The following is a 27824-nucleotide window of genomic DNA, read 5'->3' on the forward strand; positions in this document are numbered from 1 at the left end:
GGAACTCACCCCATAGGAACTCACCCCATAGGAACCCCCATAGGAACCCCCATATGAACTCACCCCATAGGACCTCACCCCATAGGACCTCACCCCATAGGAACCCCCATAGGACCTCACCCCATAGGAACTCACCCCATAGGAACCCCCATAGGACCTCACCCCATAGGAACCCCCATAGGACCTCACCCCATAGGAACTCACCCCATAGGAACCCCCATAGGAACTCACCCCATAGGAACCCCCATAGGACCTCACCCCATAGGAACTCACCCCATAGGACCTCACCCCATAGGAACCCCCATAGGAACTCACCCCATAGGAACCCCCATAGCAACCCCCATAGGAACTCACCCCATAGGACCTCACCCCATAGAACCCCCATAGGAACTCACCCCATAGGAACTCACCCCATAGGAACCCCCATAGGAGCCCCCATAGGAACTCACCCCATAGGAACCCCCATAGGAACTGACCCCATAAGAACCCCCATAGAAACCCCTATAGGAACTCACCCCATAGGAACCCCCATAGGAACCCCCATAGGAACTCACCCCATAGGAACCCCCATAGGAACTCACCCCATAGGAACTCACCCCATAGGAACCCCCATAGGACCTTACCCCATAGGAACTCACCCCATAGGAACCCCCATAGGAACTCACCCCATAGGACCTCACCCCATAGGACCTCACCCCATAGGAACTCACCCCATAGGAACCCACCCCATAGGACCTCACCCCATAGGAACCCCCATAGGACCTCACCCCATAGGACCTCACCCCATAGGAACCCCCATAGGACCTCACCCCATAGGACCTCACCCCATAGGACCTCACCCCATAGGAACCACCATAGGACCTCACCCCATAGGACCTCACCCCATAGGAACTCACCCCTATAGCAGGATCCATCTCTCCACCTCTCACCCCATTGCTCCATAGTAGAACCATCCGGATCCATCATCTCATCCTCACTGTCCCCATTGAAGTTCCCACATAGGCCACAGGTGGCCCCATAGTAACTACTGGGCAGGGTGACCAGTATGGCCCAGTCCTCCCCATAGGTCACCTGCAGCCCAAAGGCTGTTTGGACTATGGGTCTCCCTTCCCTATAGGATATATGGATCTTCCCGTCTTCCAATGAGGTTGGGACGTCAATGGGGTTGGAGTTGAGCTTAAAGGGAAGGAGAAGGTTGGTTGGGTTATATGAGCCTAAAACCCTGTTTTAGGGTGGGTTTAGGGTCTTAAAACTGAGTTTTTAACCCAAAAATGGCCATGGTTTGGTTATATGAGCCCAAAACCCCATTTATGGTCTTAAACCTGACTTTTCTAACCCAAAAGTGGCCATGGTTTGGTTATATGAGCCCAAAACCCTATTTTATGGTGGGTTTATGGTCTTAAACCTGCGTTTTCTAACCCAAAAGTGGCCATGGTTTGGTTATATGAGCCTAAAACCCCGTTTTATGGTGGGTTTATGGGCTTAAAACTGAGTTTTTAACCCAAAAGTGGCCATGGTTTGGTTATATGAGGCCAAAACCCTATTTTATGGTGGGTTTATGGTCTTAAACCTGCGTTTTCTAACCCAAAAGTGGCCATGGTTTGGTTATATGAGCCTAAAACCCTATTTTAGGGTGGGTTTATGGCCTTAAACCTGCGTTTTTAACCCAAAAATGGCCATGGTTTGGTTATATGAGGCCAAAACCCTATTTTATGGTGGGTTTATGGCCTTAAACCTGACTTTTCTAACCCAAAAGTGACCATGGTTTGATTATATGAGGCCAAAACCCCATTTTATGCCAGGTTTAAGGTCTTAAACCTGCGTTTTCTAACCCAAAAGTGGCCATGGTTTGGTTATATGAGCCTAAAACCCTATTTTATGGTGGGTTTATGGTCTTAAACCTGACTTTTCTAACCCAAAAGTGGTCATGGTTTGGTTATATGAGCCCAAAACCCCATTTATGGTCTTAAACCTGACTTTTCTAACCCAAAAGTGGCCATGGTTTGGTTATATGAGGCCAAAACCCTATTTTATGGTGGGTTTATGGCCTTAAACTTGCGTTTTTAACCCAAAAATGACCATGGTTTGGTTATATGAGCCTAAAACCCTATTTTATGGTGGGTTTATGGGCTTAAACCTGCATTTTTCCTTGATTCTAACCCAAAAGTGGTCATGGTTTGGTTATATGAGCCCAAAACCCTATTTTATGGTGGGTTTATGGCCTTAAACCTGACTTTTCTAACCCAAAAGTGGCCATGGTTTGGTTATATGAGCCCAAAACCCCATTTTATGGTGGGTTTATGGCCTTAAACCTGCCTTTTCTAACCCAAAAGTGGCCATGGTTTGGTTATATGAGGCCAAAACCCTGTTTTATGGTGGGTTTAGGGTCTTAAACCTGCGTTTTTAACCCCAAAATGGCCATGGTTTGGTTATATGAGCCTAAAACCCCATTTTATGGTGGGTTTATGGTCTTAAACCTGCGTTTTCTAACCCAAAAGTGACCATGGTTTGGTTATATGACCCCAAAACCCTATTTTATGGTGGGTTTATGGCCTTAAACCTGCGTTTTCCTTGATTCTAACCCAAAAATGGCCATGGTTTGGTTATATGAGCCAAAAACCTCATTTTATGGTGGGTTTATGGTCTTAAACCTGACTTTTCTAACCCAAAAGTGGCCATGGTTTGGTTAGAGACACATCTGAGCCTAAAACCCCATTTTATGGTGGGTTTATGGCCTTAAACCTGCGTTTTTCCTCGATTCTACCCCAAAATTGGCCATGATTTGGTTGGAGACACCTTTGAGGGCATCTCAATGGGGTTTTGAACCATTTCCCTTCCCCTTTATGCCCCAATTCCCTTTAGTTTTGGTCTATCTCTTAGGTCCTGATCCCAACCCCAACCACCACCATATTTAAGCCTCTCCCATTGGCTTTGCCTATGGAATAGGACATATAAGACCAGGAATAACCCACCTGGATTCCACCTCCTTCCCCTAACTGGATGGAGACATTGGCCCCATAGACATAGACCTTGGTCACCCAGTCCCTGACGTCCCCTTCACTCTTCATCTCCTCCACCATGAACGGCTCCAAACTGGGATCACTGGTACAGGTCTTGGCAATGGTGTAGGTACAACCTCCATTGATGTCAATGGGCATCCCATCAAAGGTGTAGTACTGGAAGCCCTGGGATCCCATACAGGTGCCCATATAGTCAGGGGTGCACTTGGCCACCCCCTTCTCCAGCTTGCAGGTCTCCTTAATGCGGCACTTATGGAGCCGGCAGGGATCTATAGGGAGAGGACACCATAGGACATATGGGAACCATACATTGAATGGTCAATGGGGACAGGACACCATAGGTGGTCAATGGGGACAGGACACCATAGATGGTCAATGGGGACAGGACACCATAGGTGGTCAATGGGGACAGGACACCATAGATGGTCAATGGGGACAGGACACCATAGATGGTCAATGGGGACAGGACACCATAGATGGTCAATGGGGAGAGGACACCATAGATGGTCAATGGGGACAGGACACCATAGGTGGTCAATGGGGACAGGACACCATAGATGGTCAATGCGGAGAGGACACCATAGATGGTCAATGGGGACAGGACACCATAGGTGGTCAATGGGGAGAGGACAACATAGATGGTCAATGGGGACAGGACACCATAGATGGTCAATGGGGACAGGACACCATAGGTGGTCAATGGGGACAGGACACCATAGATGGTCAATGGGGAGAGGACACCATAGATGGTCAATGGGGAGAGGACACCATAGATGGTCAATGGGGACAGGACACCATAGGTGGTCAATGGGGACAGGACACCATAGATGGTCAATGGGGACAGGACACCATAGATGGTCAATGGGGAGAGGACACCATAGATGGTCAATGGGGACAGGACACCATAGATGGTCAATGGGGACAGGACACCATAGATGGTCAATGGGGAGAGGACACCATAGGTGGTCAATGGGGAGAGGACACCATAGATGGTCAATGGGGACAGGACACCATAAATGGTCAATGGGGAGAGGACACCATAGATGGTCAATGGGGACAGGACACCATAGATGGTCAATGGGGAGAGGACACCATAGATGGTCAATGGGGAGAGGACACCATAGGTGGTCAATGGGGACAGGACACCATAGGTGGTCAATGGGGAGAGGACACCATAGATGGTCAATGGGGACAGGACACCATAGATGGTCAATGGGGACAGGACACCATAGGTGGTCAATGGGGACAGGACACCATAGATGGTCAATGGGGAGAGGACACCATAGATGGTCAATGGGGACAGGACACCATAGGTGGTCAATGGGAACAGGACACCATAGATGGTCAATGGGGACAGGACACCATAGATGGTCAACCAGCACCTCCATGGTCAACCCATGACCACTTATGGCCACCATCACCATAGATGGTCAATCATCACCTCCATAGGTTGGGTTTAACCATCAGGTTGACCATTGAGGTCCCTTCCATTGACAACCCATTAACCTATGGATCCTTTATGGACCACAACCTATCTCAGGTGTGTTTGTCCACCTGTAGGCAGCAGGAACAAGGTGACCATAGGACACTCACCACTATCACACACAGCCGCCATCCCATAGGCTTTGTGCTCCCGGATGCCAACACTCAGCAACCCAAATGGGGCCACCTCATTCTCCACCCTATGGACCATGAACTGGCTTCCTAAGCTCAGCTCAGCCCAAGCGTAGTCGGTTCCTGGGATGTTCTTCCATATGATGCTCCTCAATGGACCCTTATTGAGCATCATTGAGGACGTCTCCGAGGTCTTGGCTATGATTAGGGCATAGTTCTCATATCCATCCAACCCTATGACCATATAGGACTGGCAGTAACTGGACACATCCGGTATGGCCATAAAGAAGGGTCCATAGGACATGGACCCCTTGGTGCCTCCATCAGCAAAGAACATGACCTGGATGCCCTCATTGGCCAATAGGTACAAGGTGTTGGAGGCCTGGAGACCATAAAGGGTTGACCGGTTGGGTTGTAGGTCCCGTATGTCCTTGGACACCCCATGTTGGGATTCCACCCTTGTCTTATGGGATGTGGACACGTAGACGATGTCTGCTTGGGCCTCAAAGGGCAATGGGGGCACAATGAAGGTCCTGCCCCAGTTGGTGATGGGTTGGAGCTGCTCCACCAAGTGGTTGCACTGGGTGAACCTGGCCAAGCAAGTGTGACCAGTATAGACGGCTACTGGTTTATGTGCCATGATCCTGGTACCGGATAGATCCGATTGGCTTTGGACTTGGGCTGCTTGGTAAGGCTCAAGCTTAACGGTAAGGACTGAGCCTCGAGGATAGGTCCGGCCTTGGTAGGTCACCGTAGCCTTGAGATGGACATCGACCACAGACCCTTCATCCCAAGCCACCACCACGAACTCCCCATAGCGATCGGTGCCCACACTGGGGGTCACAACGTGGTACTGGTTACCCCACACATGCACCGGTAGCACCGCGGTGGCATCCACTGAGCTCGGCTTATCATTGACCATAACCACGGTGATGGCACCGGTGGCCTTGACCACCACGGTGCTATCAAAGGCTCTGCTCCCAACCATCTCTGCTTGAGGTGGGACCTTCACCATGATGGTTTGGTTGGGGTCCGGTCGCACCGTCATCCTCAGGGCTGGTTGCTTCATGGTGATGGTGATGGTGGTGAATGGGAATGGGGCAGTGAGGAGCAACTGGAAGTCACTGGTGAGGGACTGGTGAAGCCCGTTCTGCATGAAGGCAACGGCGAAGGACTCGCCGAGGTGAGGGGAGGAGGAAGAGGAGGAGGGGAGGAAGCAGAGCAGGGCTGGAAGAGGAAGGACATTGGGGTCTGTTACCAGTATGGTAATGGGGGGAATGGGGATCAATGGGATGGAGATGGGTAAGGGAACTGGGGGGCACTGGTTTGATGGGCATTGATCTGATGGACATTGGGGTCTTTGTTACCAGTAAGGCAATGGGGGGAATGGGATCAATGGGGTGGAGGTGGGAAGTGAACTGGGGGCATTGGTTTGATGGGCATTGATCTGATGGACAATTGATCTGATGGGTATTGATCTGATGGACATTGGTTTGATGGGCATTGATCTGATGGACAATTGATCTGATGGGCATTGATCTGATGGACATTGATCTGATGGACATTGGGGTCTGTTACCAGTATGGCAATGGGGGGAATGGGGATCAATGGGGTGGAGGTGGGTAAGGGAACTGGGGGGCACTGGTTTGATGGGTATTGGTTTGATGGACATTGATCTGATGGACATTGATCTGATGGACATTGGGGTCTTTATTACCAGTATGGTAATGGGGAGAATGGGAATCAATGGGGTGGAGGTGGAAAGTGAACTGGGGGGTATTGGTTTGATGGGCATTGGGGTCTTTGTTACCAGTATGGCAATGGGGGGAATGGGGATCAATGGGGATGGAGGTGGGTAAGGGAACTGGGGGGTATTGGTTTGATGGACATTGGTTTGATGGGCATTGATCTGAAGGACATTGATCTGATGGACATTGATCTGAAGGACATTGGGGTCTTTGTTACCAGTATGGTAATGGGGGGAATGGGGTCAATGGGGTGGAGGTGGGTAAGGGATATGGGGGGCATTGGTTTGATGGGCATTGATCTGATGGACATTGATCTGATGGACATTGATCTGATGGACATTGGGGTCTTTGTTACCAGTATGGCAATGGGGGGAATGGGGATCAATGGGGTGGAGGTGGGTAAGGGATGTGGGGGGCATTGGTTTGATGGGCATTGATCTGGTGGGTATTGATCTGATGGGCATTGATCTGATGGGCATTGACCTGATGGGCATTGGGGTCTTTGTTACCAGTATGGCAATGGGGGGAATGGGGATCAATGGGGTGGAGGTGGGAAGTGAACTGGGAGCATTGGTTTGATGGGCATTGATCTGATGGGCATTGATCTGATGGACATTGATCTGATGGGTATTGGTTTGATGGGCATTGATCTGATGGGCATTGATCTGATGGGCATTGGTTTGATGGGCATTGATCTGATGGACATTGGGGTCTTTGTTACCAGTATGGCAATGGGGGGAATGGGGATCAATGGGGATGGAGGTGGGCAAGGGAACTGGGAGCATTGGTTTGATGGGCATTGATCTGATGGGTATTGGTTTGATGGACATTGGTTTGATGGGCATTGATCTGATGGGTATTGGTTTGATGGGCATTGGTTTGATGGGCATTGGGTTGATGGGCATTGATCTGATGGACATTGGGGTCTTTGTTACCAGTATGGCAATGGGGGCAATGGGGATCAATGGGGTGGAGGTGGGTAAGGGAACTGGTGGCATTGGTTTGATGGACATTGATCTGATGGGCATTGATCTGATGGGCATTGATCTGATGGGCATTGACCTCATGCCCATTGATCCCAGTACTCACCCCATACCACACTGGTCCATCCCCTTAGGCCATCACCTTCACCCCAGGCCATGGTTCTGGGCTGCAGAAGAGGAGAAAATGATCAAATCCTTTGATTTCTACCCAAAATGGGGCTTCTCTTTGCCCCATGGCTTGGTTATGGTGACACATGTGGACTTGTCCCCATTGTGGTCACTTCCCTTTCGCCCATTTCCTCCCCTTTTTCCCCCATTTCCTCCCATTTTCCCCCATTTCCTTCCCCTTTTCCCCCATTTCCTCCCATTTTCCCCCATTTCCTTCCCCTTTTCCCCCATTTCCTTCCCTTTTCCCCCATTTCCTCCCATTTTCCCCCATTTCCTTCCCCTTTTCCCCCATTTCCTCCCCTTTTTCCCCCATTTCCTCCCATTTTCCCCCATTTCCTTCCCCTTTTCCCCCATTTCCTTCCCTTTTCCCCCATTTCCTTCCCCTTTTCCCCCATTTCCTTCCCTTTTCCCCCATTTCCTTCCCCTTTTCCCCCATTTCCTCCCTTTTCCCCCCATTTCCTTCCCATTTTCCCCCATTTCCTCCCATTTTCCCCCATTTCCTTCCCATTTTCCCCCATTTCCTTCCCCTTTTCCCCCATTTCCTCCTCTTTTCCCCCGTTTCCTCCCCTTTTTCCCCCTTTTTCCCCCTTTTCCCCCTATTTTCCCTTCCCTTTTCCCCCTTTTTTTTCCCCTTTTTCCCCCTTTTCCCTTCCTTTTCCCATTCCCTTTCCTCCCCCTTTTCCATTCCCTTTTCCCCCTTTTCCCCCTCTTTTCCCTTAATTTTTCCCCTTTTTCCCCCTTTCCCCCATTTTTTCCCTTAATTTTCCCCTTTTTCCCCCTTTTCCCCTATTTTCCCTTCCTTTTCCCACCCCATTCCCTTTTCCCCCCTTTTCCCTTCCCCTTTTTCCCCCTTTTTCCCCTTTCCCCCTCTTTTCCCTTCCTTTTCCCTTCCCTTTTCCCCCTTTTTTCCCCCTTTTTTCCCCCTTTTCCCCCTATTTTCCCTTCCCTTTTCTCGCTTTTCCCCCTTTTTCCCCCATTTCCCCCTTTCCCCCCCTTTTCCCTTCTCTTTTTCCCCTTTTCCCCCTTTTCCCCCTCTTTTCCCTTCCCTTCTTCCCCTTTTTCCCCCTTTTTTCCCCCTTTTTCCCCTCTTTTCCCTTCATTTTCCCCCTTTCCCCCCCAACCCATTCCCAAACAGCCACATCCGGATCTCTCTGTTTGACCCTATGGAAAACTTCAGGAATTCCCTGGCCCCATTCCCAACATTTCCCTCATTGCTGCCAAATCCTCTTCCCTTTAACCCCATCTGGAACTTTACCTTTTTCCCAGCCCCAAAATCCACCGTTTTCACCCCAAATCCCGCTCCTCTTTCAGCCTTTCTGCTCCTCTTTGGGATCACATTTGGGATCCAATATCCCTATAAACAGGGACAAACACAAGGACCCTAAGGGACCGACCCACCCTCCACTGTTTGACATCACTTTTGGCTGCCGGAATGGGTTAAAAAAGCCGAGTTTTGGTTCAAATCCATCCTAAGAGGCAGCCAAAGGGATGAATTCAGTGGAATTCCCGGAATTCCTACATAGGGATTAATGGGGGGGGCCTGGATGGGTTGGAATGGACCAAAACCACAATGGGGGGAGGGGATCAGAGGGGGTTGATGCTAAAATGGGGCTAAAAAGGGGGAAAAAGGGCAAAAATGGGGGATAGTCCCAAATTATCCCATTTAGGATGGGGGGGGGTGGATGTTGCGTGTAATGTGATGGGGGGGGATTGTGTGTTGTGGATGTAATATATGGGGTCTATATGTAAAACCCCAATTTTTGGGGTAAAAAAGGTTCATTTTGGGGGAAAAAACCCAGTTTTGGGGGATTTTTTTCCTGGAATATGTGGATTTTCCCCTTCAAATGAGTCATTTTGGGCTTTTGGCACCAAAAAAAACCCTCAAATTCGGGTGCAAGAAAAGGTGAAAAATGAGGAATTTGAGCAAAAAAAGGGGGAAATTGTGAATTTGTTGTAAATTTGAGCACAAAAAAGGGAGAAAATCACAAATTTGAGCACAAAAAAGGGGGAAATTGTAAATTTGTTGTAAATTTGGGCCAAAAGAAGGGGGGAAATGACAAATTTGAGCACAAAAAAGGGGGAAATTGTAAATTTGTTGTAAATTTGTGCACAAAAAAGGGGGAAAATCACAAATTTGAGCACAAAAAAGGGGGAAATTGTAAATTTGTTGTAAATTTGTGCACAAAAAAGGGGGAAAATCACAAATTTGAGCACAAAAAAAGGGGAAATTGTAAATTTATTGCAAATTTGGGCCAAAAGAAGGGGGAAAATCACAAATTTGAGCACAAAAAAGGGGGAAATTGTAAATTTGTTGTAAATTTGTGCACAAAAAAGGGGGAAAATCACAAATTTGAGCACAAAAAAAGGGGAAATTGTAAATTTGTTGTAAATTTGTGCACAAAAAAGGGGGAAAATCACAAATTTGAGCACAAAAAAGGGGGAAATTGTAAATTTGTTGTGAATTTGTGCACAAAAAAGGGGGAAAATCACAAATTTGAGCACAAAAAAAGGGGGAAATTGTAAATTTGTTGTAAATTTGTGCACAAAAAAGGGGGAAAATCACAAATTTGAGCACAAAAATAGGGGGAAATTGTAAATTTGTTGTAAATTTGTGCACAAAAAAGGGGGAAAATAACAAATTTGAGCACAAAAAAGGGGGAAATTGTAAATTTATTGCAAATTTGGGCCAAAAGAAGGGGGAAAATCACAAATTTGAGCACAAAAAAGGGGAAAATCTTGAATTTGTTGTAAATTAGAGCAAAACCAAGGGGGAAATCCCAAAATTGAGCACAAATAAAGGGGGAAATAATGAATTTGAGCACAAGGAAAGTGGAAATATGTGTATTTATTGTAAATACATGCAAAAATAAGTGAAAATGTGTAAATTTGATGTAAATTTGTGCCCAAAAAGGGAAAAATCCCAAATCTGAGCACAAAGAAGGAGGAAAACCATTAATTTTAGCATAAAGAAAGGGGAAAAACACGAATTTGAGCACAAAATGACCCAAAAATGGGTTATTTCCACCCATTTTATTATACCCCCCCATATCCCATGCCCACAAGTCGGAAGTGAAGAGGACCCATAAGCAACCATGTCCCATATGGAGTTTATTGCTCTATAGGAGGTTGATGCATCCCATTGGATCCTCTTCATCCTATACATGATGGGGACACCAACGGGTTCCTATATCCCAATGGAGCTGTAGGAAGAAACCAAGACCTCAAAACTTGTCCCAATTGTCCCTATTTCCCATGTTTTCACCCCAAAACCCACCTTACAACCAACGGGTTCCTCTATCCCAATGGACCCGTTGGAAGAAACCAAGACCTCAAAACTTGTCCCAATTGTCCCATTTTCCCATGTTTTCACCCCAAAATCCACCTTACAACCAACGGGTTCCTCTATCCCAATGGACCCGTTGGAAGAAACCAAGACCTCAAAACTTGTCCCAATTGTCCCATTTTCCCATGTTTTCACCCCAAAACCCATCTTACAACCAATGGGTTCCTCTATCCCAATGGACCCGTTGGAAGAAACCAAGACCTCAAAACTTGTCCCAATTGTCCGTTTTTCCCATGTTTTCACCCCAAAACCCACCTTAAAACCAACGGGTTCCTATGTCCCAATGGTCCCATTGGAAGAAACCAAGACCTCAAAACTTGTCCCAATTGTCCCATTTTCCCATGTTTTCACCCCAAAACCCACCTTACAACCAACGGGTTCCTCTATCCCAATGGAGCTGTAGGAAGAAACCAAGACCTCAAAACTTGTCCCAATTGTCCCATTTTCCCATGTTTTCACCCCAAAACCCACCTTACAACCAACGGGTTCCTCTATCCCAATGGAGCTGTTGGAAGAAACCAAGACCTCAAAAGGACAAAACTTGTCCCAATTGTCCCTTTTTCCCATGTTTTCACCCCAAAACTTGTCCCAATTGTCCCATTTTCCCATGTTTTCACCCCAAAACCCACCTTACAACCAACACCCATTGTTCCCAGAGCCTTTGGGGTCCTCAGTGGGGACCCCCAACACCTTGAAGTCATCCACTTGGAATACCCATCGACCTGGTACATTGACATTGGAGGTCATGGTGATGTTGATGATGGCTCCAGTTTGGGACCCAGGGATGTTGTAGAAGTTGGTGTCATCTCCACTGTTGAAACCGGCCTGGAAATGGGGCAAAAAATGGGGGATTTGGGGTCAAAATCCCATTGAAATCAGCCTGGAAATGGGGCAAAAAAGGGGGATTTGGGGTCTGAATCCCATTGAAATCAGCCTGGAAATGGGGCAAAAAAGGGGGATTTGGGGTCTGAATCCCATTGAAACCAGCCTGGAAATGGGGCAAAAAAGGGGGCAAAAAAAGGGGGATTTGGGGTCAAAATCCCATTGAAACCAGCCTGGAAATGGGGCCAAAAAGGGGGATTTGGGATCTGAATCCCATTCATGGCATGGGGCACCCAGTTGGTGCTGGTGGTGGACCAGTACATGATATGGGACACCTACAGTCTTCAATGGACCCGATGGTGTCACCCAACCATTGTCTTCTACATGTATGGGATGGGATGACCTCAACCTCCTCTCCCATTCCCAATCCCATCCCATTCCCAATCCCATCCCATTCCCAATCCCATCCCATTTCCTATCCCAACACTGGACCTGATGGTGTCACCCAACCATTGTCATCTACACCTATGGGTTGACATGACCTCAACCTCCTCTCCCATTCCCATTCCCAATCCCATCCCATTTCCTATCCCATCCCATTCCCAATCCCATCCCATTCCCTATCCCATCCCAACATACATGTGCTGGAGTCCCACCAAGCCCCGTTTCGGGGTCCCCATCACTTGCTGCCCCCGTAGTCCATTGGATATCCCAATAGTTGAGGATGATGAAGGACCTCTTGGTGTCGGTGGTGAGGACGGCTTGGAAGGTGTTGCCCTATAGGAAGGAATGGGATATGGACACCAAATATGGGATGAGGAGATAGGAATGGGGTTTAGGTATAGGGAATGGGGCATCCAACCTGGTTCTTTCGGTGTCTATATGGGGTCTTTGGGGTTTCTACCCCAATTGTGCCCTATGGAGGCGAGGCCAACACATGAGCCTCACCTCCCCTTCAATTCACCCCTATGGACCTTACCTTGTTGCTGGTGGAGCCATAATAGGCCACCCGGTCCCAAGTAGCCACCAGTGCCCATATGGCCGTGTATGGGGTGGTGGGGAAGTACCGGTTGATGTCGGTGGTGATGTGGGTCAGGAGTGTGGGGTCCATGGTCTGTCGGTAGAACACATCTCCCCCAAGCACATTGTCCACATCAGCCCAATATGGGGCCACAAAGGGGCGTCCGTCGGCCAATGGGAACGGGTCTGGGGTGTACTGGTTGATGCGGGTGTCAAAGGAGATCACCCCATTGTTGTTGACCTGGGGAAGACATCAGGTCAACCCCTATGGGGTCACCTCCATTGGAGCCCCATAACCAGCTTGGATATGGGGATGGGTCCTGATGTGCTCTTGCCATTGAGACCTATATCTCCATGACCATGATTGGGGGGTCCCATTGCCCCATCCCTATATATGGCCTCCTCTATGGGATAAGGTCTTATTGGGACACTGGGATGCATCAGTAATGGGACCAAATGGGGGGTCCATTGCCCCATCCCTATATATGTCCTCCTCTATGGGATAAGGTCTCCTTGTAGGACACTTGGATACATAGGAAATGGGACCAAATGGGGGTCCATTGCCCATCCCTATATATGGCCTCCTCTATGGGATAAGGTCTCCATGTAGGACACTTGGATGCATTGGAAATGGGACCAAATGGGGGCACCATTGATCCATCCCTATATATGGGACCTCCTCTATGGGATAAGGTCTTATTGGGACACTTGGATACATAGGAAATGGGACCAAATGGGGTTAAAAGGGATGAAATGGAGCATAGGGAAAGGTGGGAATGGGACAATGGAAGATGCCCATGGAAGTTATGGGATCTCCACTCACTTACATAGAGGGTTTTGTGCTCTCGGCCATAGAAGGTGAATGGCACATTGAGGGTGACCTCCTTTGATGTCCCATCATCCAGTTTGGGGTTCTTGTGGTCCTGGTGCTCCAGGCCATAGGGATAGAGCAATGATGCTGGAGGGGGACAGAGGTTGAGCTATTGATGAGCATCCCAATCCCATCCCATAGACTTTGGGGTGGAATCCATCACTTTGGTCTTAAATGGGGCCTGAGATCCATATGGGACCAAGTGGGTCAATGGGGTTGACCAAGAGGGTCAATGGGGTTGACCAAGTGGGTCAATGGGGTTGACCAAGTGGGTCAATGGGGTTGACCGAGTGGGTCAATGGGGTTGACCGAGTGGGTCAATGGGGTTGACCAAATGGGTCAATGGGGTTGACCAAGAGGGTCAATGGGGTTGACCAAGTGGGTCAATGGGGTTGACCAAGTGGGTCAATGGGGTTGACCAAGAGGGTCAATGGGGTTGACCAAGTGGGTCAATGGGGTTGACCGAGTGGGTCAATGGGGTTGACCAAGAGGGTCAATGGGGTTGACCAAGTTGGTCAATGGGGTTGACCGAGTTGGTCAATGGGGTTGACCGAGTTGGTCAATGGGGTTGACCGAGTGGGTCAATGGGGTTGACCGAGTGGGTCAATGGGGTTGACCAAGAGGGTCAATGGGGTTGACCAAGTTGGTCAATGGGGTTGACCAAGTTGGTCAATGGGGTTGACCAAGTGGATCAATGGGGTTGACTAAGTGGGTCAATGGGGTTGACCAAGTGGGTCAATGGGGTTGACCAAGAGGGTCAATGGGGTTGACCGAGTGGGTCAATGGGGTTGACCGAGTTGGTCAATGGGGTTGACCAAGTGGGTCAATGGGGTTGACTCCTCTAGATGGCCAAAGGTTGGGGTGGAAATGGGATTTGAGGGCAAGAAGAGGACCCCAACGTCCATATTCCCATATGGAAGCTCCTTTCCCATCCCACGTCCCGAAATGAAGCAGAAACGAGCTCGTTTTGGGTGGAAAACCCCATTTTGGGTGGAAAACCCCATTTTGGGTGGAAAACACCATTTTTGGATGGAAAACCCCATTTTTGGATGGAAAACCCTATTCTGGGTGGAAAACCCCATTTTTGGATGGAAAACCCCATTTTTGGATGGAAAACCCCATTTTGGGTGGAAAACCCCATTTTTGGATGGAAAAGCCCATTTTGGATGGAAAAACCCATTTTTGGGTGGAAAACCCCATTTTTGGATTGGAAAACCCCATTTTTGGGTGGAAAACCCCATTTTTGGACGGAAAAACCCCATTTTTGGATGGAAAAACCCCATTTTTGGGTGTAAAACCCCATTTTTGGATGGAAAACCCCATTTTGGGTGAAAAACCCCATTTTTGGGTGGAAAAACCCCATTTTTGGACGGAAAAACCCCATTTTTGGATGGAAAAACCCCATTTTTGGATGGAAAACCCCATTTTTGGGTGGAAAAACCCCATTTTTGGGTAAAAAACCCCATTTTTGGGTGGAAAAACCCCATTTTTGGGTGAAAAACCCCATTTTTGGGTGAAAAACCCCATTTTTGGATTGAAAAACCCCATTTTTGGGTGAAAAACCCCATTTTTGGGTGAAAAACCCCATTTTTGGATGGTTTTGAAGACCCACCTTTGTCTCTCACTGCTTGGATGGTCCCAACAGCTCCTGGAGAAGACATGGATGGGAATGAGGAGGATCCATCACCCAGGATCCATCATCCTTAGGAGATGGAAAACCCCATTTTTGGGTGGAAAAACCCCATTTTTGGGTGAAAAACCCCATTTTTGGGTAAAAAACCCCATTTTTGGATTGAAAAACCCCATTTTTGGGTGAAAAACCCCATTTTTGGGTGAAAAACCCCATTTTTGGATGGTTTTGAAGACCCACCTTTGTCTCTCACTGCTTGGATGGTCCCAACAGCTCCTGGAGAAGACATGGATGGGAATGAGGAGGATCCATCACCCAGGATCCATCATCCTTAGGAGATGGAAAACCCCATTTTTTGGATGGAAAACCCCATTTTTGGGTGGAAAACCCCATTTTTTGATGGAAAACCCCATTTTTTGGGTGGAAAAACCCCATTTTTGGGTAAAAACCCCCATTTTTGGATGGAAAACCCCATTTTTGGGTGAAAAACCCCATTTTTGGATGGTTTTGAAGACCCACCTTTGTCTCTCACTGCTTGGATGGTCCCAACAGCTCCTGTAGAAGACATGGAGGTGATAGAGGAGGATCCATCACCAGGATCCATCATCCCAAGGAGATGCCTCCTTCCAACCTACCTATAACCAGGAGCAGGACATGGGATGAGACCTTCATCCCAATGAGGCTTCTCCAATGGGAGGAAGAGGAGGAGATTCCAGCTGGGAAAGGGAAGAGATGAATGGGATCAGATGAATGGGATCTAATGGGGATGATGGAATGAATGGGATCTAATGGGGATGATGGGATGAATGGGATCTAATGGGATGATGGGATGAATGGGATCTAATGGGGATGATGGGATGAATGGGATCTAATGGGGATGATGAGATGAATGGGATCTAATGGGATGATGGGATGAATGGGATCTAATGGGATGATGGGATGAATGGGATCTAATGGGGATGATGGGATGAATGGGATCTAATAGGGATGATGGGATGAATGGGATCTAATGGGGATGATGGGATATGGGAATGGGATGAATGGAGAGGGTTTGGATGGGTTCAGATCCAGGTAGGATGGGGATTGGTCCATTGGTCCCAACCGGATGACCCTCAAGGCTCTTCTATCCCAAACCCATCCCATAATCCCATATAATATCCCATATCCCAAAGGGATCTCATTTGACCCCAATTCCTGCTATTTGGGGTCATAGACAGAAGGAGACTGATCCAACCCATGGAATTCCAAGGGGGAAGATGGGAATAGGATGTCCTACCTGGATCTCCTGGATGTGGATCCTAAGGGATAGGAGGGAAGGGAAGAGGAGATCAGGCAGCAGGAAATGGGATTGGGGTCACATCCTGTCCCTTCTTTTAACATGGAGACCTCCAGGAGACATCCCATAATGGGAAAACCCATCCCATAATAGGGAAAACCCATCCCAATATGGGAAAACCCATCCCACAATGGGAAATCCCATCCCACTATGGGAAAACCCATCCCATAATGAGGAAAACCCATCCCATAATGGGGAAAACCCATCCCACTATGGGAAAACCCATCCCACTATGGGAAAACCCATCCCACCATAGGGAAAACCCATCCCATAATGGGAAAACCCATCCCATAATGAGGAAAACCCATCCCAATATGGGATAACCCATCCCATTGGGATCCAGTCCCATAACCACCATGGAATGTTCCCATTCCCAGTCCATCCAGGGTTCAATAACCCATAGGATGCCTCAAGGTTATGGGATACATATGGCCCCATCCAGATGTGTAATGACCCATAGATAAGGTCTTGGCATGGACCCATAAGCTGGACCTTGATGTTATCCAGGCTTCCCTATGGAATATCCCCATTAACCCATCCCATTACAGTGTCCTTAATGGGGGTCCTATACCCATCACAATGGGGTCCTGCACCCATCTCAATGGGGTCCTGCACCCATCACTATGGGGGTCCTGCACCCATCACTATGGGGTCCTGCACCCATCACAATGGGGTCCTGCACCCATCACTATGGGGGTCCTGCACCCATCACTATGGGGGTCCTGCACCCATCACTATGGGGTCCTGCACCCATCACAATGGGGTCCTGCACCCATCACTATGGGGTCCTGCACCCATCACTATGGGGTCCTGCACCCATTATAATGGGGTCCTGCACCCATCACTATGGGGTCCTGCACCCATCACTATGGGGTCCTGCACCCATCACTATGGGGTCCTGTACCCATCACTATGGGGTCCTGCACCCATCACTATGGGGTCCTGCACCCATCACAATGGGGTCCTGCACCCATCATAATGGGATCCTGCACCCATCACTATGGGGTCCTGCACCCATCACAATGGGGGTCCTGCACCCATCACTATGGGGTCCTGCACCCATCACTATGGGGTCCTGTACCCATCACAATGGGATCCTACACCCATCACAATGGGGTCCTGCACCCATCACTATGGGGTCCTGCACCCATCACTATGGGGGTCCTGCACCCATCACTATGGGGTCCTGCACCCATCATTATGGGGTCCTGCACCCTTCACAATGGGGTCCTGTACCCATCACAATAGGGTCCTGCACCCATCACTATGGGGTCCTGCACCCATCACTATGGGGTCCTGCACCCATCACTATGGGGTCCTGTACCCATCACTATGGGGTCCTGCACCCATCTCAATGGGGTCCTGCACCCATCACAATGGGGTCCTGCACCCATTGCAATGTCCTTAATGGGGTCCTGCACCCATCACTATGGGGTCCTGCACCCATCACTATGGGGGTCCTGCACCCATCACAATGGGGTCCTGCACCCATCACTATGGGGTCCTGCACCCATTACAATGGGGTCCTGCACCCATCACAATGGGGTCCTGCATCCATCACAATGGGGTCCTGCACCCATCACTATGGGGTCCTGCATCCATCACTATGGGGTCCTGCACCCATCACAATAGGGTCCTGCACCCATCACTATGGGATCCTGCACCCATCACAATGGGGTCCTGCACCCATCACTATGGGGTCCTATACCCATCACAATGGGGTCCTGCACCCATTGCATTGTCCTTAATGGGGGTCCTGCACCCATCACTATGGGGTCCTGCACCCATTATAATGGGGGTCCTGCACCCATCACTATGGGGTCCTGCATCCATCACTATGGGGTCCTGCACCCATCACAATGGGGGTCCTGCACCCATCACAATGGGGTCCTGTACCCATCACAATGGGGTCCTGCACCCATCACAATGGGGTCCTATACCCATCTCTATGGGGTCCCGCACCCATCACTATGGGGTCCTACACCCACCACAATGGGGTCCTGTACCCATCACAATGGGGTCCTGTACCCATCACAATGGGGTCCTGCACCCATCACTATGGGGTCCTGTACCCATCACTATGGGGTCCTGCACCCATCACTATGGGGTCCTGTACCCATCACTATGGGGTCCTGCACCCATCACAATGGGGTCCTGCACCCATTGTAATGTCCTTATGGGGTCCTGCACCCATCACAATGGGGTCCTGCACCCATCTCAATGGGGTCCTGCACCCATAGCAATGGGGTCCTGCACCCATCACAATGGGGTCCTGCACCCATCACTATGGGGTCGTGTACCCATCACTATGGGGTCCTGCACCCATCACTATGGGGTCCTGCACCCATCACAATGGGGTCCTGCACCCATCACAATGGGGTCCTGCACCCATCACTATGGGGTCCTGCACCCATCACAATGGGGTCCTGCACCCATCACAATGGGGTCCTGCACCCATTGCAATGGGGTCCTGCACCCATCACAATGGGGTCCTGCACCCATCACTATGGGGTCCTGCACCCATCACAATGGGGGTCCTGCACCCATCACAATGGGGTCCTGCACCCATCACAATGGGATCCTGCACCCATCGCAATGGGGTCCTGCACCCATCACTATGGGGTCCTATACCCATCACTATGGGGTCCTGCACCCATCATAATGGGGTCCTGCACCCATCACTATGGGGTCCTGTACCCATCACAATGGGGGTCCTGCACCCATCACTATGGGGTCCTGCACCCATCACTATGGGGTCCTGCACCCATCACTATGGGGTCCTGTACCCATCACAATGGGGTCCTGCACCCATCACTATGGGGGTCCTGCACCCATCACAATGGGGTCCTGCACCCATCACAATGGGGTCCTGTACCCATCACTATGGGGTCCTGCACCCATTACAATGGGGTCCTGCACCCATCACTATGGGGTCCTGCACCCATCACAATGGGGTCCTGTACCCATCACTATGGGGTCCTGCACCCATCACTATGGGGTCCTGCACCCATTGCATTGTCCTTAATGGGGTCCTGCACCCATCACTATGGGATCCTGCACCCATCACAATGGGGTCCTGCACCCATCACTATGGGGGTCCTGCACCCATCACTATGGGGTCCTGCACCCATCACTATGGGGTCCTGTACCCATCACTATGGGATCCTGCACCCATCACTATGGGGGTCCTGTACCCATCATAATGGGGTCCTGCACCCATCATAATGGGGTCCTGCACCCATCACTATGGGGTCCTGCACCCATCACTATGGGGTCCTGCACCCATCACTATGGGGGTCCTGCACCCATCACTATGGGGTCCTGTACCCATCATAATGGGGTCCTGCACCCATCATAATGGGGTCCTGTACCCATCACAATGGGGTCCTACACCCATCACTATGGGGTCCTATACCCATCACTATGGGGTCCTGCACCCATCACAATGGGGTCCTACACCCATCACTATGGGGTCCTGCACCCATCACTATGGGGTCCTGCACCTATCACTATGGGGTCCTGCACCCATCACAATGGGGTCCTGCACCCATCACAATGGGGTCCTGCACCCATCACAATGGGGTCCTACACCCATCTCAATGGGGTCCTGCACCCATCACTATGGGGTCCTGCACCCATCACTATGGGGTCCTGCACCCATTACAATGGGGTCCTGCACCCATCACTATGGGGTCCTGCATCCATCACAATGGGGTCCTGTACCCATCACAATGGGGTCCTGCACCCATCACAATGGGGTCCTGTACCCATCACTATGGGGTCCTGCACCCATCACTATGGGGTCCTGCACCCATCACAATGGGGGTCCTGCACCCATTACAATGGGGTCCTGTACCCATCACTATGGGGTCCTGCACCCATCACTATGGGGTCCTGCACCCATCACAATGGGGTCCTGCACCCATTCCATTGTCCTTAATGGGGTCCTGCACCCATCACTATGGGGTCCTGCACCCATCACTATGGGGTCCTGCACCCATCACTATAGGGTCCTGCACCCATCACTATGGGGTCCTGCACCCATCACTATGGGGTCCTGCACCCATCACTATAGGGTCCTGCACCCATCACTATGGGGTCCTGCATCCATCACTATGGGGTCCTGCACCCATCACTATAGGGTCCTGCACCCATCACTATGGGGTCCTGCACCCATTGCAATGGGGTCCTGCACCCATCACTATGGGGTCCTGTACCCATCACTATGGGGTCCTGTACCCATCACAATGGGGTCCTGCACCCATCACTATAGGGTCCTGCACCCATCACAATGGGGTCCTGCACCCATCACAATGGGGTCCTGCACCCATCACTATGGGGTCCTGCACCCATCACTATGGGGTCCTGCACCCATTACAATGGGATCCTGCACCCATCACAATGGGGTCCTGCACCCATCACAATGGGGTCCTGCACCCATCACTATGGGGTCCTGCACCCATCCCAATGGGGTCCTGCACCCATCACTATGGGGGTCCTGTACCCATCACTATGGGGGTCCTATACCCATCACTATGGGGTCCTGTGCCCATCACAATGGGGTCCTGAACCCATCACTATGGGGTCCTGCACCCATCACTATGGGGTCCTGCACCCATCACAATGGGGTCCTGCACCCATCACAATGGGGTCCTGCACCCATCACTATGGGGTCCTGTACCCATCACAATGGGGTCCTGTACCCATCACAATGGGGTCCTGCACCCATCATAATGGGGTCCTGCACCCATTGCAATGGGGTCCTGCACCCATCACTATGGGGTGCTGCACCCATCACTATGGGGTCCTGCACCCATCACAATGGGGTCCTGCACCCATCACAATGGGGTCCTGCATCCATCACTATGGGGGTCCTATACCCATCACAATGGGGTCCTGTACCCATCACTATGGGGTCCTGCACCCATCACAATGGGGTCCTGTACCCATCACAATGGGGTCCTGCACCCATCACTATGGGGGTCCTGTACCCATCACTATGGGGTCCTGCACCCATCACTATGGGGTCCTGTACCCATCACTATGGGGTCCTGTACCCATCACAATGGGGTCCTGTACCCATCACTATGGGGGTCCTGCACCCATCACAATGGGGTCCTGCACCCATCACAATGGGGTCCTGCACCCATCACTATAGGGTCCTGCACCCATCACAATGGGGTCCTGTACCCATCACAATGGGGTCCTGCACCCATCGCAATGGGGTCCTGCACCCATCACAATGGGGTCCTGCACCCATCACTATGGGGTCCTGCACCCATCACTATGGGGTCCTGTACCCATCACTATGGGGTCCTGCACCCATCACTATGGGGTCCTGCACCCATCACTATGGGGGTCCTGCACCCATCACTATGGGGTCCTGCACCCATCACAATGGGGTCCTATACCCATCACTATGGGGTCCTGCACCCATCACAATGGGGTCCTGCACCCATCACAATGGGGTCCTATACCCATCACTATGGGGTCCTGCACCCATCACTATGGGGGTCCTGCACCCATCTCAATGGGGTCCTGCACCCATTACAATGGGGTCCTGCACCCATCACAATGGGGTCCTATACCCATTACAATGGGGTCCTGCACCCATCACTATGGGGTCCTGCACCCATCACAATGGGGTCCTGTACCCATCACTATGGGGTCCTGCACCCATCACTATGGGGTCCTGCACCCATCACTATGGGGTCCTGCACCCATCACTATGGGATCCTGCACCCATCACTATGGGGTCCTGCACCCATCACAATGGGGGGTCCTGCACCCATCACAATGGGGTCCTGCACCCATCACTATGGGGTCCTGCACCCATTGCAATGTCCTTATGGGATCCTGCACCCATCACTATGGGGTCCTGCACCCATCACTATGGGGTCCTGCACCCATCACTATGGGATCCTGCACCCATCTCAATGGGGTCCTGCACCCATCACAATGGGGTCCTGCACCCATCACAATGGGGTCCTGCACCCATCACTATGGGGTCCTGCACCCATCACTATGGGGTCCTGCACCCATCACTATGGGGTCCTGCACCCATTGCAATGGGGTCCTGCACCCATCACAATGGGGTCCTGCACCCATCACAATGGGGTCCTGCACCCATCACAATTGGGTCCTGCACCCATCATTATGGGGTCCTGCACCCATCACAATGGGGTCCTGCACCCATCACTATGGGGTCCTGCACCCATCGCAATGGGGTCCTGCACCCATCACTATGGGGTCCTGCACCCATTGCAATGGGGTCCTGCACCCATTGCATTGTCCTTAATGGGGGTCCTGTACCCATCACTATAGGGTCCTGCACCCATCACAATGGGGTCCTGCACCCATCACTATGGGGTCCTGCACCCATTGCAATGGGGTCCTGCACCCATCACTATGGGGTCCTGTACCCATCACTATGGGGTCCTGTCCCCATTGCATTGCCCTTAATGGGGTTCCTACATCCATCCCAATTCCAGTTCCCTGGAATTCCATCTCTGGTTTCCAACCCAACCTCTTTTGACCTCAACCCCATTTCCTTCCTATGGGATGTGGCCAAATCCATCCCTTTTTGGCCCCAATTCCTTCCCCTATCAGAGCTCCATGAGATGACCCCAATTTGGCCATAAAAAGGCAAGTTTTGGGGTCAAGACGTCAGTTTTCCTACATCCATCCCTATGGATCCATGGTCTTTGGGATAGCACCTAAAGGTAAGTGCTATGGGTCCTATGGGGTGATCCAAAGGTACCTGAGATGCCTTCAACCCCAAAAAGAGCTCCAAAATGGGTCGAATTCCCAAGAAAACCATAAAAAATGGGGATTTTCTCCATCCCAAACCCAAATTTAGGTGTTTTCCATGGAAATCCCATTAAATATTGTGGGATGGGGGCAACCAACAGCGCCAAGAACATCCCAATGGTGGGAATGGCCAAATCGCTTCATTTGGCCTCATTTTGGGGTTAAAAAAGGGTATTTAGGGACAATTTGGGACATTTGGGTCACCTCCGTGATCCTTTTTGTCCAATTATGGCTCTTTTCACCCCAAAATGAGGTTAATTTTCCCTATTTAGGGCATTTTTCAGTGATGGAAATGGGTCTCTGGTGGCTTCCATTGGCTCTGTGCTGGGGTGAGCATCAACCCATTCCCATTCCCATTCCCATCCCCATCCCCATTCCCATTCCCATCCCCATTCCCATCCCCATTCCCATCCCCATCCCCATTCCCATCCCCATCCCCATTCCCATTCCCATTCCCATCCCCATCCCCATTCCCATCCCCATTCCCATCCCCATTCCCATTCCCATCCCCATTCCCATCCCCATTCCCGTTCCCATTCCCATCCCCATCCCCATTCCCATCCCCATTCCCATTCCCATTCCCAACCCCATCCCATCCCCATTCCCATTCCCATCCCCACTCCCATCCCCATCCCCATTCCCATCCCCATTCCCATTCCCATTCCCACCCCCATCCCCATCCCCATTCCCATCCCCATCCCATCCCCATTCCCATTCCCATCCCCACTCCCATCCCCATCCCCATTCCCATTCCCATTCCCATCCCCATTCCCATTCCCATCCCCATTCCCATTCCCATTCCCAACCCCATCCCCATTCCCATCCCATCCCATCCCCATTCCCATTCCCATTCCCATTGCCCCAATTTCCCCTCTTTTCACCCCATTTTAGTCCCTTCTGCTTCACGTTTCTGCATCAAAAGGCTTAATTCCCTTTATTTCCCATATAATTCCCATATAATCCCTATTTTTCCCATTCCCACTTTATTAACCCTTCACCTCTTGACCAAAAACCTCATTTTTCACCAAAAACCTCATTTTTCACCAAAAACCTCATTTTTCACCAAAAAACCCTTTTTTCCACCCAAAATCCTTTATTCTCCTTTTTTTCTCCAGAAAAACCCCATTATTCCCTATTTTCACCCCAAAAAACCTCCTTTCCTCTTTATTTCAATGAAAAACTGCACAAAACAGCTATTTTTACCCAAAATCCCTCTTTTTTCACCCAAAATCTCAATCTCTGTTGTTTTAACCTAGAATCCAGGAGCTTTTCTCACCTTTTTGGGGTGTTTTTCCCATTAAAAGCCTAATTCCCATTTCCCAATTCCCATTTCCCCCAATCCCCATTTGCCCCAATTCCCATTTCCACCAATTCCCAATTTCCACCAATTCCCATTCCCCCAATTCCCATTTCCCATCCCCCCATTCCCATTGCAATTCCCATCCCCCAATCCCCATTTCATTCCCATCCCCCCCATTCCCATTCTCCCCATTCCCATTCCCCAATCCCCATTCCCACCATTCCCATTGCAATCCCCATTCCCCCAATCCCCATTTCATTCCCCATTTCCCCATTCCCATTTCATTCCCATTCCCCCCCATTCCCATCGAATTCCCATCCCATTCCCCCCTCTTTCCCCCCCAATCCCCCATTCCCATTCCCCCAATCCCCATTTACCCAATTCCCATTTCCCCCAATTCCCATTCCCCCCATTTCCATTGCAATCCCCATTCCCCAATCCCCCATTCCCATTCCCCCAATTCCCATTTCCCCCAATTCCCAATTTCCCCAATTCCCATTCCCCATTTCCCATCCCCCTATTCCCATTGCAATTCCCATTCCCCAATCCCCATTTCATTCCCATTCCCCCATCCCCATTCCCCCCATTCCCTTCGTATTCCCATCCCATTCCCCTCCCTCCCTTCCTCCCCCAATCCCCCATTTCCATTCCCCCATCCCAATTCCCACTTATCCCATTCCCCCAATCCCCATTCCCCCCATTCCCATTCCCCCCATTCCCATTCTCCTATATCCCATTTCCCCCTCCCTTCCCCCCCCCAATTCCCCATTCCCATTCCCCCCATTCCCATTTCCCCATCCCAATTCCCACTTATCCCATTTCCCCATTTCCCATCCCCCCATTCCCATTGCAATCCCCATTCCCCCAATCCCATTTCATTCCCATTCCTCCATCCCCATTCCCTTCCAATTCCCATCCCATTCCCCCCCTTCTCCCCCCCCCATCCCCATTCCCATTGCCCCATCCCAATTCCCACTTATCCCATTCCCCCCATTCCCATTTCCCCCAATTCCCATTCCCCCCAATCCCATTGCAATTCCCATTCCCCCAATCCCATTTCATTCCCATTCCCCCATTCCCATTCTCCCCATTCCCATTCCCCCCTCCCATTCCCTTCGAATTCCCATCCCATCCCCCCCTTTTCCCCCCCCAATCCCCCATTCCCATTGCAATCCCCATTCCCCAATCCCCATTCCCATTCATTCCCATTGCCCCCATCCCCATTCCCATCGAATTCCCATCCCATTCCTCCCCCTTTTCCCACCCCCAATCCCCCATTCCCATTTCCCCCATTCCCATTGCAATTCCCATTCCCCCCATTCCCATTTCAATCCCCATTCCCCAATCCCCATTTCATTCCCATTCCCCCCATTCCCATTGCAATTCCCATTCCCACCAATCCCATTGCAATCCTCATCCCCCCATTCCCATTGCAATCCCATTCCCCCAATTCCCATTCCCCCCATTCCCATTGCAATCCCCATTCCCCAATCCCCATTTCATTCCCATTCCCCCAATCCCATTGCAATCCCCAATCCCCCAATCCCCATTCCCCCCATTCCCATTTCCCCCATTCCCATTCCCATTGCCCCCACCCCCATCCCAATTCCCATTATCCCATTATCCCATTCCAGCTCCCATCACATCCCTCCCCGGCACGGAATTCCTCACCTCCTTCATGCAGAACAACGATGAAGGCTCCCCCCTCACCCCCCACCTCCTCCTCACCCCATCCTCATCCTCATCCTCACCCTCCTCATCCTCACCCACCATCGCCACCATCACCACCCTCAACGGCTCCATCACCACCACCGTATCCATTGGGATCAACCAACTGGTCCCCATCCGGCTCCCCAGTACCGTGGAGCTACTGGGCAACCAGCTCGCGGCCAAGGCCGTCCACATCCGGGCTACCAACCCCATAGTGGTGGTAGCCACCAGCACCAAGTGGCTGTCGGTTGGTGCCACTATGGTGCCACCAATGGGGATGTTAGGTCATAGGTACTATGTGGTTACACCAGATAGCACCAAAAGGAAGGGGCTCAAGGAGATGGTTGTGGTGACCGGTCACACCATAACCAACGTGGCCATAAAGGCCAATGGGATGTTCTCCTATAGGGGTCGGGTCTACCCACCCGGTGCCATCCTACACCTAACACTGGGGCCCTACCATAGCTTCCAGCTCCAAACTGGTGCGGATCTAACCGGTACCGAGGTCACATCTGACAACCCCATAGCGGTGCTGAGCGGCCATACATGCGTCAAGGTCCATACGGGATGTGACCATGTGGTGGAGCAGCTTCTCCCCATTGATCTATGGGGCAGGGTCTTTGTCGTCGCCCCATATCCATTGCAGAAGGAGGCGGATTTGGTCTATGTGGTGGCATCGGAGAGGACGTCCATTGACTACCATAGGGGCAATAGGGTTGCCACCGCGGTTATGGGGGCTGGGGAGGTCCTTAGGATCAAGGTGGGACCAGGGTCTCCCATTCATCTCAATGCATCAACTGGTGTCCAACTGGTTTTCTTCTTCACTGGGGTCAAGAAGGGCTCCATGAAGCAGGACCCATTCATTGCCATCATCCCACCAGTGTCCACCTATTGCACATCCCATAAGGTCATCACCATGGCCAACTATGAGAACCATATGGCACTTATGGCATCCCATATGGACACCAGGTCCATGGTGGTCAACCAAAGGGTGGAGAGGACCATCCCATGGCAAAGCATTCCCAGTACGGACTCATACTGGGCCACCATTGCCATGGGCAGGAGGGAGGAGATCCGGACTATGGAGCATCCGAGGACCCCATTTGGGTTACTGGTTTTTGGCTTCCAGAACTATGCTGGTTATGGGTTCAGTGGGCTTTGTGATACTGGTGAGTACTGGTCAGCACCATACTGGTGGTAATGGGATGGTCGTATCCATGGTGGTCGTCTATAGGTTTCATCCTTCATCCTCTATGGGTTTCTTCCTTCCTCTTCCTCTTCATCTCTATGGGTTTCTTCCTTCTTCCTCTTCTTCTCTATGGGTTTCTTCCTTCTTCCTCTTCTTCTCTATGGGTTTCTTCCTTCCTCTTCCTCTCTATGGGTTTCTTCCTTCTTCTTCCTCCTCTTCTCTATGGGTTTCTTCCTTCCTCTTCCTCTTCTTCTCTATGG

General features: G+C 50.7%; 1 protein-coding gene across 1 annotated transcript; it reads right to left on the reverse strand.

Moving 5' to 3' along the window:
- Positions 1–11506: 11506 nt before the first annotated feature.
- On the reverse strand, positions 11507–26570 carry LOC117437701 (sushi, nidogen and EGF-like domain-containing protein 1). The gene is made up of 5 exons (XM_034072272.1): positions 26417–26570; positions 13546–13676; positions 12678–12959; positions 12338–12475; positions 11507–11701 (listed from the first exon to the last, which is right to left on the reverse strand). The coding sequence occupies exons 1-5, from the start codon at positions 26568–26570 to the stop codon at positions 11507–11509; spliced, it is 900 nt and encodes a 299-aa protein (XP_033928163.1).
- Positions 26571–27824: the final 1254 nt, after the last annotated feature.

The sequence above is a fragment of the Melopsittacus undulatus genome, chromosome 26 (genome assembly GCF_012275295.1).
Source record: "Melopsittacus undulatus isolate bMelUnd1 chromosome 26, bMelUnd1.mat.Z, whole genome shotgun sequence".
Taxonomy (NCBI): domain Eukaryota; kingdom Metazoa; phylum Chordata; class Aves; order Psittaciformes; family Psittaculidae; genus Melopsittacus; species Melopsittacus undulatus.

Coding starts and splice junctions, on each gene's coding strand:
- LOC117437701 (XM_034072272.1), bottom strand. CDS start 26,570: ATGTGGACGGCCTTGGCCGCGAGCTGGTTGCCCAGTAGCTCCACGGTA. Junction 12,476..12,677: donor ATGGCTCCACCAGCAACAAG/GTAAGGTCCATA, acceptor TCCTTCCTATAG/GGCAACACCTTCCAAGCCGT. Junction 11,702..12,337: donor TTGGTGGGACTCCAGCACAT/GTATGTTGGGAT, acceptor CCCCATTTCCAG/GCCGGTTTCAACAGTGGAGA.